Source organism: Sus scrofa, chromosome 5 (genome assembly GCF_054392235.1).
Source record: "Sus scrofa isolate SSC_HxYL_T2T_F1_AM1 chromosome 5, Sscrofa_HxYL_maternal_Yorkshire_Landrace_v2.0, whole genome shotgun sequence".
NCBI classification, from domain to species: Eukaryota; Metazoa; Chordata; class Mammalia; order Artiodactyla; family Suidae; genus Sus; species Sus scrofa.
The window spans coordinates 86,657,086-86,673,889 of record NC_139387.1 but is presented as its reverse complement, the minus strand read 5'-3'; the positions used below and the strand labels follow the sequence as shown (position 1 = coordinate 86,673,889).

Here is a 16,804-nt window from a genome sequence, read left to right as displayed (position 1 = left end):
GCTCTTGAAGCTCGTCAGAGCTTACTGATCTACTGTGACTGTGATATGCAAATTTCTAAGGCAGTCGTTAACACTGAAGTAATGATTTTATGGTATATAATCTCATACTGTTTTGACCAGCAGCTCACTGTGTCTCTGATGGAGCACACAGTATAGCAGTGGATTCCTCAGTTAATTAAGCCTTTCAACCTAAAAAAGATGTTTTATTAACCCACCACTTCAAAAGCAGCACCTTTTAATTTCCGTAGGCCACACTTGTGGCAGGCCAAAGTTCCTAGGCCAGGGATTGAACATCCTTACTCTCCAGGCCACCAGGGAACTCCTTTTTTTCTTTTTCTTTTTTTGACATAAAAGCAGCACCTTTTAATAACTTGGCATTGAGATCACATTATTCCACTCATATTGCAAAATACATCCCCTATGCTGTGATTCTATTATGACCTGGTTCGGGGAAAACTGAAATTTGATTGTGTAGCTTTGACAGTTTTCTTTCAGGGATATTCTAAAAAATAACCACAAAAAGCCAAAGAAGCAGAATGATAGTTTTTATTTGCTAGCATTTATTGCTAGGTTAATTTATTACAAAGACAATGATATTCTGTTGAACTTAGTTATAATTAAAACACCCTGTACCAATTCAAGATCATTATACTTATTTCCTAGTGGGCTGGGACACCTGGAACGAGACATAGGGTAGAAATAGAAACTTCTATTCCAAGCCCCATGGCCAGCTGTGCTTCAAGTGAGTTTTAAAATGAATCGGCCCCTTCTTTAAGGAGGGTCTGGCTCAGAAGAAACAGGAATTGGTAGAACTGCACCCTGTCTATGGTGATCCACCCCTAAAAGCAGTATCTAAAGGACCATAACCTTCTGAATGCTGGTTCATTAAGGTTCCAATGTAAAATTAAACATCTTTTGTGATACTCATCTGCTTGTCTTTTTATTGCTTGATGTTTGAACAATTACCAAAACTAGACCTGCATTTCTGCTAGTGCTTGAGCCTCAAAGAACAGGGCCCTTCATTTAACTACACAAGTTAATGCTATTAGGTCCAATTATAAGACAAGCTTGATTATAAATACACAATTTTCAGAATGACAGGCACTTAAAGCTAAGTAAAATACAAAAATAGATATTAATAGGAAATATTTAGTGTTTATCAAATTATAAATCTAGGCTTTTACCATTTTTTAAAAAAGGATACTGGAAACTGAAAAGAGATGATGAAATAAAGTGAACAATGCCTTTTTTTCATAGCTTTCATTCTGAGCGCTGAACAGTGCAATCTAAGAAAAAGACTTACCACAAAGCACCTAAAATAACATTTGCAGATGGGTATGTTGTCAACCATTGCTTACTGTTTCCCTCCCAAGTTTCAGTATCAAGGCATCAAGAGTACATTCCACAAGTGATTGTCAGCATTCTGAAACCAGGTGGTGTGCCTGCGTTAGAGAAGTTGAAAACCCTTAAGGAGGCAGTTCTCCTTTCCTGGGTGCTCTTCCCCCAAAGGCACAGCAAGAAAGTTATGCTTCAGATTCTGCGCCTCTATTTTCACTTGAACTTCCATCACTGTCATCTGGCTGATCGTTTAACAGTACATATTTTCCATCATTGGTTAGTGGTATGGACAGCATTAGTTGAGCCAATGCTTCTGGATCCTGAAGTTATGGGAGTTTAAGAGGAAGAAAAGAAACGCTTAAAATGCACTTAAAACCGCTTTGGCTTGGCTGTCACTATGTTCTGTAACCTAGCTTCACTCCTTCTGATTTTTGTCTATGGGTGCCTTCAAGTAGGTCCTGCATCTCAAAAAAAAATCCTCTTCCAGAAACTAGGCTAAGGTTTTAACTCTCAGCCAAAACATCATTTACAGTCAATTCAGAATCATCTTCCTGGAGAGTCCAGGGAAGAACTTCCTTAACAACCCCGTTGTCTTTAAACTTCTCTTGTTCCTTTTACTTGATACTGAGAGGTGGCAAACTATGGCCACTTGGCTCATCACTTGTTTTTTATAAAGTTTAAATGGAACACAGCCATGCCAATTTATTTCCATACTATCTAGAGCTGCTTTTGTGTTACAACAGCAGGGCTAAGTAGATGCAACAGAGATGGTTAAGCCTAAAAAGGTTTATTATCTGGCCCATTACTGAAGTTCGCCAACTTTGATCTATACCATAAAATGTGAACTTGCAGTGCTTGCCATTTTTTCCTTATGTTGGTCTTACTCCTTGATCCACCTGCCCCTCCTTGATAGATGATAGTATGATCCCACTAACTCCATCACTATTTGCATTTAAATTAAAATTTTGTTTTATTTTGGCTGTGCCCGAGGCATTCAGAAGTTCCCTAGCCAGGGATCGAACCCATGTCATAGCAGACAATGCCAGATTCTTAATCGACTGTGCCACCAGGGAACTCCTAAAAAAATTTTTTTTAAATCCAGTTCCTTGATCACACTAGCCTCATTCACTCTGCATATTAAAAAGATCAGGAGTTCCCATCGTGGCTCAGTGGTTAACGAATCCAACTAGGAACCATGAGGTTGTGGGTTCAATCCCTGCCCTTGCTCAGTGGATTAATGATCCGGCATTGCCATGAGCTGTGGTGTAGGTTGCAGACGCGGCTCAGATCCCGCGTTGCTGTGGCTCTGGTGTAGGCCAGCAGCTACAGCTCCGATTCAACCCCTAGCCTGGGAACCTCCATATGCCGCGGGAGCGGCCCAAAAAATGGCAAAAAGACAAATAAATAAATAAATAAAAGATCATTTCCATCACTGCAGAAAGTTCTGTTTCATAGTGCAGAACTAGAAGCCCTCCACCCCCAAACCCGGGTAGGAAGTGTGTCTCCCTTGTTTATTGCTCTAATTCCAGGTTTTTTTCTTACACAGACTTTGCTCTCAAAAATTTGTTGGGTAAATGAAAGGCTGTAAACTGCTGAAAAAGAGGTCTAAGAGTCTTCACTTCTAATAAGTTTCTACGTGACGTATATCAATGCTGCTGGACCTGCGACCACTCCGAGGAGCAGGGCCTTAGAGCATTAAGTTTGTACCATCTTAATTTGGAAGAAAGGCAATCTAACCAACAGCAGTAGCAAGCAAAAACAAGACAAAACCAAAAAACCCCAAAACTTGATAAAAGAGCAGGAGTTACAGCAGTGATATTAAGAACTCCAAGTGTTACCAGTGACCATGGAACTAGCTGATCCAAAATGCCTGGTAGTCAGAATGCTTAGAAGAAAATCCCAAACTTGGCCACTCTGCCTAGTTGACTGTCATTTCTCTTTTTGAGTGAAATCTTAATACGCGCATAGAAATCTTTTGAGTAGTCATTAAACCAGCACTAAAATGCACCTTACCTTCTGTACCTCAATGATTTCTTTTCCCAAATTAATAGCATAACATATCTGGAAAAGACAAGAAAGCAGTGTTTGGCAAAGGCAGAAAATAATAATTTTAGAAAAAATGTGATTATGAAAGTACGACGAAGTCACTGTCTGCTCACGTCAACATGGGGACAGAGGACTGAAGGAGACTCAGCACCAGGGCTCTGAACACTAGAGGCCTGGTCTCCTACTGCCAGTTTGTGTGTACAAACAATATGCAGGTTAAGTGAAAAGTTATTAAATCATTTAAAATTCTTAACAGGGTACTTTTCTCCTTTCCGTCTTACCCATATTTAGCCGCTGCATATTCATATACACAGTGGCAAACAAATACTTTCTGAAATAAGGATTGGTTCATTTTGATTACTTCTAAGTAGTGAATGCAGCCATGAAGTATTTCATATTAAAGAAGGGAATAGTTTAGATACACTCTCCTGACATCTGCTTCCTTGGTTTGCTCACTGAGAATAAATTTTCTCCATTGTAACATCTGCTTTGTTTTTTTTTTTTTAAAAAAAAACAAACAAATTTAAGAACTGCTTTTAACACTTCCCTAGTATCTCTGCTAAACAATTCTACTTCATCTTTAAAGTTCTTCATTCACTCTATTTTGGTTGATATGTATTTTCCAGAAGGAAATTTTACTCTAGTCAGTTTTCAATCAATGGGACCTTCCTAGAAGGTATTATTATCTAAACTTCTCAATGGAGACCTGCGGAACAGCCAACTGAATATCTAAGGGAGTCATGCAAAATAACTCTTTAAATGTCTTTGGACTGAGATATCATGGAACATTGAAGGTGAAGAAAACAACAAGACCTTTTCCCCTTCTGAGTTGCTTTCAAAAACATATGTGCTCAGCGACTCTCCGCCTGTGGATTCAGGCATGCGCACCACAAAGCCAACCAGCCTTTTATTTTCTTGATGAGCAGCAAACTGAGTGACACTGGTAAGTTCGAACTAGAAAAAATAAGAATATACTGAATACCACACAACAAGCTGGAATTGAAAAAGACAAGGTCATTCTCCACAGAGAAAGTCATGAAAAAAGTGTTTTAGTGACATTTAATTTGCCAAACAAAATTATTAAGTGCCTACTTTGTGTTTAAGGTGACTACAAAGGTGAATTAATCACTAAAATTAGCATGCATGAAGGTACTTACATTGGCCCTTGTTACTTGAGTCTGAGGATCTATCAACCTGAAATTTTAAGAGATTCATTGTATCATAAATAGTTCAGAATGAAATACAAATACCCTCCAAAGATGAAAACCTAAAATCCAGTTGAGGTTAGCTCCATGTGACCATCCAAAGAGAGCGTATGCCATGGTTTCTGCCTTTGTAGAAACTGTAATTAAACCTCAGGGTATCTTTAATGGAAGATTATAGCAAATAGGTAATTTCACAATATTTTAAGTGCTTATCCAAAAAGACAGCATTATACTTCTCCAGAAAATTCTGTATAACATGAGTGGATCATGTTGTGAACAGCTGCTTCAACATCTACCGAAGTACTGGGTAAACGGATACACCTAGGTTTAACCATTTTTTTAAAAAACATGGGGTAGAACAGAGGTAAGACAGTGAAGTATTTTAACAAAACTACTCCCTATCAGTTTGGGTAGAGGAGGAGTAACTTTAAGAGGGTATTCTAGGGTTTTTATTTTTATTTTTTTGCTTTTTAGGGCTGCACCCACAGCACATGGAAGTTCCCAGGCGAGTGGTCAAATTGGAGCTGCAGCTACCAGCCTATGTCACAGCCACAGCAACTCAGGATCCAAGCCGCATCTTTGACCTACCCCACAACTCAGGGCAACATGGATCCTTTACCCACCAAGCTAGGCCAGGGATCCAACTCGAATCCTCATGGATACTAGTGGGATTGTTTCCACTGAGCCACAACAGGAACTCCCTAGATAAATTCTTTAACAACATTTTAACATCTAATATAATCCGATTGGTTTCTCTGGGAAAATTAACTGCATGAGGATTTACTATTATATATAGATAAAAATTTCTACTTTCTAACACATGGTATTGTATTTTTAAATTATTGATTTGCTGTAAGTGAAAGCAAAAAATCTATTCTCTGTTAAAAAAGATGTTATAATTCTATGTATATAAAATGTCCAGATAGGCAAATCTGTAGACAGCAGGATTAGTAGTTAGGGCTGAGCAGGTTGCAGGGGAAAGAGGGAGTGGCTGCTAACAGGTATAGGTTTGCTTTGAGAGGGGATGATGAAAAGATTCTAAAATAGTAGTAACGGCTGCACAAATCTGAATTTCCAAAAACAACACTTTAAATAGGCAAATTATACAGTATGTAAATTATATCTCAGTAAAGCTGTTGGCCTCCCCCCTCACACACAAAATAGTTACAACTTGAAATATGTGCAGTTATACTTGTTAAAGCATGGGAGTTATAATCAGAGGGCTCTGAATTTCCAACCTGACTGCTCACTTTATGATCTTGTGCAATTCACCCTGACTTCTCTCAACTGCTTTGTAAAACAGGTAAGAGAATGAGAAAATGTGTATGGATATTTAGGCTACAAAATAAATATTTAGCTTATGTCCCTATTAATGAGCATGAATTTATGTAGTGATTTTTAAAATATACAACATACACAATTTCCCTCAAAAATTGGATAACTTTACTCAGCAGGTATTTTATGAAATTGTCCTATAAAGATTTAAAACATGCGTATCATATTTTGTAAGTAACTTTTAAGTTTGTTGTCTGAGCATGGTAATCTAGATGTGCTTAAGATTTGATTTTCTATGTGACTTCTAAATTGCCTTAAAACACATGAATTCCCATAAAAGTATGTATGCGTGTATACAGTGGTAAAAAACACCCAACATAAAATTCACCATTACTGATCCTCAGTATAGTCACTGCGCTGTAACTATTACCACTATCTAGTTCCACGACATCGTCACCTCAAACGGAAACTCCATCCCTAATAAAGCATTCACTTTCTACTTTCTTTTCAGCTTTTGGCAGCTTCTCACTCATCTGCTTTGTCCCTATAGATCTGCCTATTCTGCATATTTCATATAAATGATCATGTAGGAGTTCCCATCTTGGCTCAGTGGTTAACGAATTCTGACTAGTTTCCATCCGGACTCAGGTTCAATCCCTAGCCTTGCTCAGTGGGTTGAGGATCCAGCGATGCTGTGGGCTGTGGTGTGGGTCACAGACATGGCTCGGATTCTGTGTTGCTGTGGCTCTGGCGGAGGCTGGCAGCTATAGCTCTGATTCACCCCTAGCCTGGGAACCTCCTCATGCCACAGGTTCCGCCCTAAAAACACCAAAAAAAAAAAAAAATATATATATATATAATATGTAGCTTTTTGTGTCTTTCAATTAGCATGATGATCTCAGGATTCATCCACATTGAAATATGCACCAGAACTTCGTTACTCTTCAAGGCTGGATGATCTGCATGTGCTTTGTTTACCCACCTTTTGATGGACACTTGGATTATTTCTACCTTTTGGCTCTTGTGAATAGTCCTGTTACATGTACGTTTGTGTGTACAAGTTTTTGTCTGAACACTTTTCATTCTTATTTGGGTATCAACCCAGGAATGGAATTCTATGTTTTTGTTGATGTTGTTTTGTTTTTTAATTTTATGGCCACACCTGTGGCATATGGACGTTTCCGGGCCAGGGACTGAATCTGAGCCACAGCTGCAGGAACACCAGATCCTTTAATCCACTGCACCATGCTGGGGATCAAAGCTCACCTCTGCAGAGACACTCCAGTTGGATTCTTAACCCACTGTGCCACAATAGGGAACTCCTGGAATTCTGGTGAAGTTACAGAGGAGCCGTCAAATCATTCCCCAGGGAGCTGAACCGTCTTACATGCCCACCAGCAATGGGTTCCAATTTCTCCACATCCTTGCTAACACCTGTTTCTTGTTTTCATTCAGTAGATGTTCTGTGCAAATTATTCTACACGTAGATGTGTTTTTTTGATGTGTTTGTGGGGAAAGGTGAGCACAACGTCTTACTCCTCCACCATCTTGATCAACCAGATCAGTCTCTGGACTCACTGAGGTTCAGGTTCTTTATGCCTCCACACAGAAGGAATTTAGTGAGAGACCAAGTGATAGGCAAGAAATAGATTAAGATAGGATCCTTGTGAGAGATGCAAGCAGGCAGGCCTGTCTTTGCACTTTTTTAAACAGGGTTCTTTGATACACTATGGTTTTTCACGGTGCTTTTACACACATTTACTCTCATCTTTTTGGGTGCAATTAATGAACAATGAGCCAGTGCCAATGAAGGTCTAGGACATACTTGGAAAAAAGCTTTAAATAAATGTAAGAACCTTATTCAAGTAGAGAGCTTACAACAAATGAAAAGGACTCATTTTTATAAATGGAAGAAATTATCGAAACTATATTCTGATTTTGGCCAAAGCACTAATTAACTTTCTTGAATTACCACTTACTAAATAAGCATTTTCTATGTGCCAGTCACAGTTGTAAATATATGTATTAATTTGTGTATTCCTCATGACAAAACAACCATATCTAGGGTGAAGATACGGTTGTTTTCATGTTATAGCTGAAGAAACCGAGGCAGAGAAGTTAAATAACTTGCCCAAGTTCATACGATAAATGCCAAGCTGAAGAAACCGAGGCAGAGAAGTTAAATAACTTGCCCAAGTTCATGTGATAAACGCCAAAGTCAGAAATAAAGCTGTAAAGCAGCGCTGCTGTCCCACAGAAACTTAATGCAAGCCTCATATGTAATTTGAAAATTTCCAGAAGCCACATTTTAAAGTGTAAATAAGTATATTTTTAAAGATTTAAAATATTACTAGTCAGTTATGTTACTGATGTAAAAACTGTTATTTTGCATTCTTTTGGGGGGACAGTAAGAGATCTTAGAAATTTGGTATGTGTTTTACACTTAAAATACTTCTCAAGACAAATTAGGTTTCAAGTGCTGTATGTATGTAGCTATAGCATTAGACAGGTGCAACTTTTTTTTTTTTTTCCGGTCTTTTTAGGGCCATACCCCAAGCATATGGAGGTTCCCAGACTAGGGGTCAAATTGGAGCTACAGCTGCCAGCCAACACCACAGCCACGCAGCGCCATATCCGAGCCAAGCCTGCGACCTACACCACAGCTCACGACAACGTCAGATCCCACTGAGCAAGGCCAGGGATCAAACCTTTGCCCTCATGGATGCTAGTCAGATAGATTCATTTCCGTTGAGCCAAGACAGGAACGCTGACAGTGCAACTCTTAATAAAGCCCATGCTGACCACAGCGTGACTTGCCATCATTCATATACATCTTATTACTTGGAACTGAAAATAATGTAGTTAACATGGCTTGGCTTTATTTTCACCCCAACAAATATTAAGATTTTCCTTGTGGTGGTCTAGTTACCTCAGGAAGGCTCATGTTCTGTTTTCATTGTTGTTAATTTTGATAAATAATTTAGCACTCTCAGAGAAGGAAAAGAAAAAACAAAAAAAACCTTTCATTTTCAAGCTCTGAGATACAGAGAGTAAATCTTGAGTGATGGTGGTGTCTTTATGCACGACAGGCTGGCATTCACTCACCACTCAAGAAACCAGTTTCTAAACATATCAGCTTTTGTCTTTAAGGGAGCATTTTCTATTCGATGTATCTTATAAAAGTGAAATGTAAAAAATAGGGCAGAAACCAAGGGTAGCATCTTCACTTAATCCAAGCAAACAAGTACTCTAGTATGAACATTCTAGATGAGTAAACACGCCTTAAAAGAAATCAGCCAAGGCTGTAAGAAACTCTGCAAATGGAAGTGAATGTACCTCAGAGTCTGACTGGTGACCATCAGGTGGGATTCTGTCGTACGGAAGATGTTGTGGATAGCCCGAGCAGCCAGTACTTGTCTCATTGCTTCATAAATCACTTCAGGAGTGTTGTCCGTTTTAACTGCCATTGATCCCAAAAACCGAACGACAAACATCTGCTGCAAAAGAGAATCTGCAAGAGAGCATTTTCCGCTCAGGATCACATTCACTTCCTGCCTGCCAACCTGTGTACCAGAGGCAAATGGGCTGGTCTGAGAAGAGGCTGAAGACCTCAGGGGGGCCTTGCTTTCTGGAGTACTCTGCTTTTATAAACCACAATTTGCCAAAGCTCTGACTCTCCTATTGTCTAATTTTGTCTGTTTGGAACTATTCATTAGACTAGAAAAGCACTTCTTTTTTGTGCATCTATAAAATGAAACCAGACAAACATCCTGGTGCTAAAACTACATGTATGTGGCAGTATATGCATCTTACCTTTCTCTCTGAAAATAAGAGCTTTTTCACCAGACAAGAAAAAATTCATTCATTACTTTGGCCCATGGATAAAGTCCTCTCATAAAATTTATTTGAAGAAATAAGACCTGAGGTGGGGTCTCATTCAATTCATGCACATCCTTTATTACTGAAGGGCAGTGATGATGCTCCCTAATCTAGTGGAGATCTCAAGCTATTTATGAGATTATTCCATTCCAATGAACTGACAGTACTTGCTCCTTGATAATGGCACATAACCTGACAAATTAAGTAACAGCAACTACAACTGGAAGATCGTGAAGAAGGTGTAAAAGATCTTTTTTTTTTTTTTTTTAATCTGTAAGAACACTAAGTCCCTTATCCACCATTCGAAACTAAGAGGCCTACTTTTCCTTCACTTGCCCTCCCTATTAGTATTCTTGCCCCTGAAAATAACTGAACAGTTAAAAGAGGAAAACATAACTGACATGTAAGTGGTTACTCTGCTATGAAGATAGTTTTTACAAGTTAGAAAGTTTTTTGTATAGACTGTTGACAAACTGTGTGGACCATGAAAAGTCAGCCAGACACAAGTGGAGCATCAGATTTTGTGGCTGAAGCTGTAAGGAATGCCAATTCTCAAGTCCCACTCTTAAGTGTAAATAGGTAACATTTCATTCCAGTAACATTCTCAGGCTTCAATCATGACACTGTGTTAAAATGAGATCTGGCCAGCACTTGCAGCTCCTAAATTGCCTTGGCTGGGAACTCAGGTTCTGCTCCATGGAGTAGCAGGTTATGGACAGCTCTCCTGAGTATGTACTTATGTTATCTTCTAAGAATATAAACCAAACAACAAAAATCTACATTTGAACAAATTAAACACTTCTTTCATGTACCTTCAAATTGAATAATGAGTTATTTGTGCTTTTGGTTTTCTAAAATGAAACAGCATATTTATGACTTAACCAGACTGTATTTTAATATAACCCGTTTATCCTCTTGGAATGTGTTTGGCAATAAGATGACAGCATTTAGATTTGGTAACAATTTCTACATAGGAGCCTACAAAAAGGGTATGGATGTGGCTAATGGTAGGACAGTCAGAGGAAATCCGTCAGCCTACCCTGAGTTTTTATCCAGACTTGCCCTAATTACATGTGCTCTAATGAGTTTTCACAGAGAACACACACCTGTGGGTCATAATTTCAATTCATAGCTTGGGTCATTTTGTGCTGGGGAAAGAAAAAGCACACAAAACTAGCCACTTACCTTCTGCTTCTGGAAACGTCTCATCCTCAGTTTCACCAAAAGGGTTGATACGCCTAGAGGAATAGCCAGAATCAAATGATCTTGACAGTTTCAGCTAAAAGGACACAACACTTGAACTCTAAGTCAGAAGGCAATAGTATTTGGAGGTGGGGACACAAGAGATGTTAAATTTATTTTCACTTCTCCCAGAGGTAACCCCCCTTTAGCCCATACCTGCTCCCTCTGTTCTGATCAAGGAATTCTGTAGCAGGAAGTACAATATCAAATTGAATAGGTGTTCCTGGAGCAATCAGTTGTTCTGCTTTAGGTATAATGACTGCTGCTTCGGGAACAATCTTGTCATTTTCCATCTCTGAATTTTTCAAGTTCTGGCTGGAGTACAAAATAGGGGAAAAAGTCCCTTTTTTAAAACAGACATTTTTTATAATTGAAGAATGGTTAATTTACAATGTTTTGTTAGTTTCAGGTACAGAATGAAGTGATTCAACATATACATATACACTGAATGAGAAAATATATGAACCTCACATAATACAAAAATATATATTATATATACAAAACCATTATACATATATATATGTGTGTGGTTATATGTATATATGGTCCCGGTTATTTATTTTATATATACTAGTTAATCCCAAACTCCTAATTTGTCTACCCCTCTATCTCCTTTGGTAACCAAAATCTGTCTTCTATGAGTCTACTTCTGATTTGTAAATAAGCTCATTTGTATCATTTTTTTAGGCAACATGTAAGTGGTATCATGATATTTGTCTTTGTCTAACTTACCTAATATTATAATCTCTAGGCTCATCCAAGTTGCTTCAAATGGCATTATTTTATTCCTTTTTATGGATGAGTAGTATTCTGGGGTGTCTGTGTGTGTGTACACACACCGCTTTATCCATTCATCTGTCAATGGACATTAAGGTTGCTTCCATGTCTTGGCTACTATAAATAATGCTACTGTGAATATTAGGGTGCATTTATCTTTTCAAATTATGGTTTTCTCCAGATATATGCCCAGGAGTGGGATGATAGGAGTAATTCTACATTCAGTTTTTTAAGGACTCTCCATGCTGTTCTCCATAGTGGCTGCACCAGTTTACATTCCAGCCAACAGTGTAATAGGGTTCCTTTTTCTCCACACCCTTTCCAGCATTATAATTATTATCTGTAGACTTTTTAATGATGGCCATTCTGACTGGTGTAAAGGTCATGTCTCACTGTAGTTTTCGTTTGCATTTCTCTAATAATTAGCAATACTGAGCATCTTTTCATGTGCCTGTTGACCATCTATATGTCTTCTTTGGGAAAATGTCTATTTAGGTCTTCTGCCCACTTTTTTTGATTGCTTTATATTGAGCTGCATGAGCTATTTGTATATTTTGGAAATTAATCCCATGAGATAGCATCTTGTGCAAATATTTTCTCCCAGTCCCAAAACTTTTTTGTATAAAGTCCCTTTTAATCTTAAGCCTTTACAATCAAATGAATACATGGTGAATGCTGATGTGACTTTTACAAATAGGTGAGAGAGAAGATTTAACCCACTTTACAAACAAATCTTTGTAAAATTATCATTTATGTCCATGATTAAGATACCCCATTACCTGTAGCTAGTTCTGGGGCCCAATATCCTGCATTGTGTTAGAATACTTACTATATTACCTATTAATTTCCCTGTTGTTCTTTCTCCCTTTGAGAGAGGTTTTTGAGGATGGGGGCTGTAACCGAATCATATTTATTACCGGGAACATAACAGGCATTTGAAAATGTCAGCTGAATGAATAGTACACCTTGGGCTAGCATTCAACTGCCTGGCTCTCACTTCTTCCGAGCGCCTCCCTGCCCTCTGCTGACGTGCCTTCCCCAGTGCCACAGCACACACACTATGTGCTTGTCTCTGCCTCCACCGCAGTTCTGCAGCTCACTCTTTCTCTCCCACACTTCAAACAGAAGCTCAATCTCCGTCCATCCACTGGGCCTTCTGAGCCAGCCTGACCCTCTCCTTCCTCTGCAGTCCTGTGGTCCTTAGTAAGCCACGAGGACAGTCCTGTGTGGCTGTGTGGCTCCCGAGTTTATTGCCGTGCTCACTCATGCCATTTTGAGGTCGTGGCACTTAAAGGCAGAACACCGTCTGAACAGTGAGTCATCGTGTGCCACCGTGTTTTTTCTTTTCCAGTGTCAGGATGTTGTAAATTCACCCTTTCATAGGTTTATAATCGTTTCTCCCCAGCTACAGTGTGAATGCCTTTGAGGAGCGAAGAATGTCAAAGTATGTTGGTTTCTTACATTGTTTGAACCATAAGAAGACTCTTGGTATCTTTCCATTTATTTGATATCTTGTATCCCAGCATTTCAAATTTCTCAAGTATGTTAAAACTAAGTATACTATATGAAACTATTTTATAATACTATTTGACAAATGAGCATAATCAATGGAAAGCAGATAGAAACACAACAGACAAACTAGTAGCTGGTCACTGCAAGGAGAGACACTGAGTTTAACCTCCATTAAAGGAAAAGGAAACCGAAGCCTCTAGAGAAGCTGAGTAATCCTGACGGCGCTCGGTTATCTGGCGGGTGACCTAGATTAACAGCTGAGGTCTCCTCGCTGCCCATGCAGTGCTTTCCCACAATGCCACGCTGCCTCGGTAACCAAAATGATGGGCTCACATCTGCGGCTTCATAGGTTTTCTGCCTATTTTTCTTGATCTTTCTTATTGTCTTTGCAGCTCCTTAGGCTTTGGCCCCAGGCTCCTCTCCTCCCTTGACACTCTGCCTAACTGACCTCTGCTGCTGCCACTTCAGTGCTGCTGGGCTCGCAATGCAGAGACTCAGCCCACACATTTTCTTTGCGCTCCAGACTTGTATCATTAGCGGACCACCTGACAACTCACTGGAATGTTTCACGAGCCTCTCAAACTTAATCCCAAACTGAACTCCTGATACTCGCCCACTACCAACTCTTCTCCACATCTTTTTTTTTTTTTTTTTTTTTTTTTTGTCTTTTTAGCTATTTCTTGGGCCACTCCCGTGGCATATGGAGGTTCCCAGGCTAGGGGGTCTCATCGGAGCTGTAGCCATCGGCCTACGCCAGAGCCACAGCAACGCGGGATCCGAACCACATCTGCGACCTACACCACAGCTCACGGCAACGCCGGATCGTTAACCCACTGAGCAAGGGCAGGGACCGAACCCGCAACCTCATGGTTCCTAGTCGGATCCGTTAACCACTGCGCCACAACGGGAACTCCTCTCCACATCTTTAAGTATCACCACCTGCCAAGGGGTTCACCCAGACTGTGGTCATCCTTTTGACTTGTTCCTTTCCCCCCACTCCACATCTCATGTATCACACATCCCAGAGATTTTTGTCTTCAAAAAAGGTCCCAAATCCATCTGCTTTTCAACCCCTCTGCCATGACCCCGGTTTAAGACACACTGTCTTCTCCCGGACTACTGCTCCACGCCCCTCCTTGGATGCCTACTTGCCTAGCTCTGCGATCCGTGTCCTCCACAGCAGCCAGAGCTGCCCTTGGAAAACGTCAAGTGGGTCACCTCTCTCTCTCTTCCTCACACCCCCCTCCCTCCTAGAACCCCTGCATGGCTCCCCAAGCCCCTGACCCTGACTTCTTCATGATCTGTCCCTGCCCACCTCCCTTCCCGCCCTCGTCTTCTCCGTGGCCTCCCTTTGCCAATCACCGTCTACACACAGTGGTCTCCTTTCCGTTCCTCAAAGACACCAAGCTCTTTCCTGCCATTCAGCCTTCACGGCTGCCATCAGGAATGCACTTCTTGCAAGAGAGGCTACTCTGCATCTGTTACTTCTCAGTTTATTATCTCCACATACAAGCCCTAAACAGGTCTCCTCCTAATTGTCCATGATGGTGCCCTCATCTTTCACACGACAGTGCTTTTTTCCATTTTAATTAAGTTATTTCTTTAGCTTTTGCCTCTCTTCCCCTCAAATCTGTCAGTTTTATGACCCAGCTCAGTGCCTGGACATATACTGGATACTCAAAAACATCTGCTAAATAGCTGCATAAATGAATGAATATCTGATATAAGTAACTGTAGAATGAGGGAAGGCCTCACATAAGATTTGCTGGGAAGTAAAGGGCTGTTTGTGCCTAAGAGCACAGTTTCTCTGCTTCATCCCCCCACTGTCATTAAACTGTTTCTTAATTCTTAATGAGGTGACCCTAAGAGACAGCACTTCTCTCTAGAGCTCCGGGCCGGCTGGCAGCTACATCTGTCACCCTTCCAATCTTTGGGTGGATTCAGCTGGTTGGCTAGAGTCATTTCCCGCCCCCAACAGGAATTCTTCTGCGTCCCTTCTATGGGGTCCTTTCTAAGAATGTGATTTATTTATTCTAGAACAGAGAAGAAAATCAGTTACTGAATGTGATCTGCAAACTGTTTTTTAGACAACCATTCACACCTCCTAATTACTAACACGCAGCAAACGTTTCACTGACACCCGAGAACAACAGCATCTTCGAGCTATAAGAGGCCTTGGGGGTGTTCTGATGTCTCTCATCCTATGGCAGAGAATTGAGGACATAGACCCAGAGAGCTGACAACTCACCCCAGGGCTCTTATCAAAACCATGTCTCCTAACTCCCAGTCTAGTGCAGTGTTCGCCACCCCGTCCTTCCAACATTCGTGTGGCTTTACCAAGAGAAGACAGACACATTTACCCAGTACAAGGCTCAAAGATTAGCCCCACTGGCTGGACCCTATTTCCATTTCCATTCATGAAGTGCTTTCCTTAAAGCTGCACTTAGTAAGCACGCCACTTGCGTAAACTGTTAAACTCTTCATTTACTGCCTGGAGCATTTTCAGACTTGTTGCCTCTTCCCCATTTTCATCACCTTTGCTCAGGTTTCACAACTACAAGAAGAGGGACATCCCAGAGGCCCTCTCTGCCCTTCCCTCCTCCCGCCCACCTGATGTACCCCAGACAGTGTCTCTCCAGGCTGCTTCTGACGGTGCCTCCCCTTCTCTCAAGGCCTGCAGTCTCCCGCCCCTGCCTTGTGATTCCTCAGCAGGGCACCTAATTCTTTCACAGTGGAACTCAACCTACTTTCAGCTTTATTGTCTGCTCTCCCTCCTCTGTCCCAGTGCCTGATGTGTGAACACTGGCTCCACACTGCACAGCACTGACTGAACCACTCTGAGCCTTCTGATAACTTCCTTCTAGAGTCATTAGACAATACTTGCAAAACATGTAAGGAGTTCTTTCTCCCACACCACTGAGAAGGGCGGCCTCACACCATCATGATTCTAACTTACCCTTTGAGGTCATGCTTTCATTAGCATAACAAACAATACAGCCTTCTATTACTTAGCCAAATGGAAACTTTCATGAAGATAAAGGCAGCAAAAAAAAAAAAAAAAAAAAAAAGATAAAAGGTAGCATTCCTGGAATAAATCTTAAAGCAGTATTCCAAACCAGAGAATAGCTCTATGTGTGGAAATGCTCACTATAAACAATAACAGCAACCAATGAAGGGGAGACAACCTAAATATTCAAAGAGCCAATAATATTAAATGATGGAATAGTATGTAGTTAAAGGACCAACTGTGAAAGTTTGAAAAATAAATGTGTGAAATAAACGTACATATGAAAATACCAGCGTGTGTGCTGATGAGGCCTGCACTGTAACATGAACACACAAAAGGTGATTTTCTTCCTCTACCCAATATTCTATGGTACTCTATATGGGAAAGAATCTGAGAAGGAATGAATGTGTGTGTATGTGTAACTGAATCACTTTGTGGTACAGCAGAAACTATCACATTTTAAATTAACTATATTTCAATAAAACTCTAAAAAATGAAAAAAAAATTTTGTTTTGGTTTTGTA

At 40.3% G+C, this 16,804-nt stretch overlaps 1 protein-coding gene across 2 annotated transcripts in view; it reads right to left on the bottom strand.

Moving 5' to 3' along the window:
- Positions 1 to 528: 528 nt before the first annotated feature.
- Positions 529 to 16,804, bottom strand: part of APPL2 (adaptor protein, phosphotyrosine interacting with PH domain and leucine zipper 2) — a 56,494-nt gene continuing 40,218 nt past the window's right edge. Inside the window, exons 15-21 of one of the 2 annotated variants that reach the window (XM_013997990.3) lie at positions 11,142 to 11,300; positions 10,929 to 10,981; positions 9,201 to 9,375; positions 4,542 to 4,578; positions 4,198 to 4,338; positions 3,352 to 3,399; positions 529 to 1,442 (exon numbers count right to left, since the gene is read on the bottom strand). In XM_013997990.3, coding sequence (XP_013853444.1) covers positions 1,416 to 1,442; positions 3,352 to 3,399; positions 4,198 to 4,338; positions 4,542 to 4,578; positions 9,201 to 9,375; positions 10,929 to 10,981; positions 11,142 to 11,300 — 640 coding nt within the window. In that variant the 3' untranslated portion in view covers positions 529 to 1,415. 2 annotated transcript variants of the gene reach the window in all.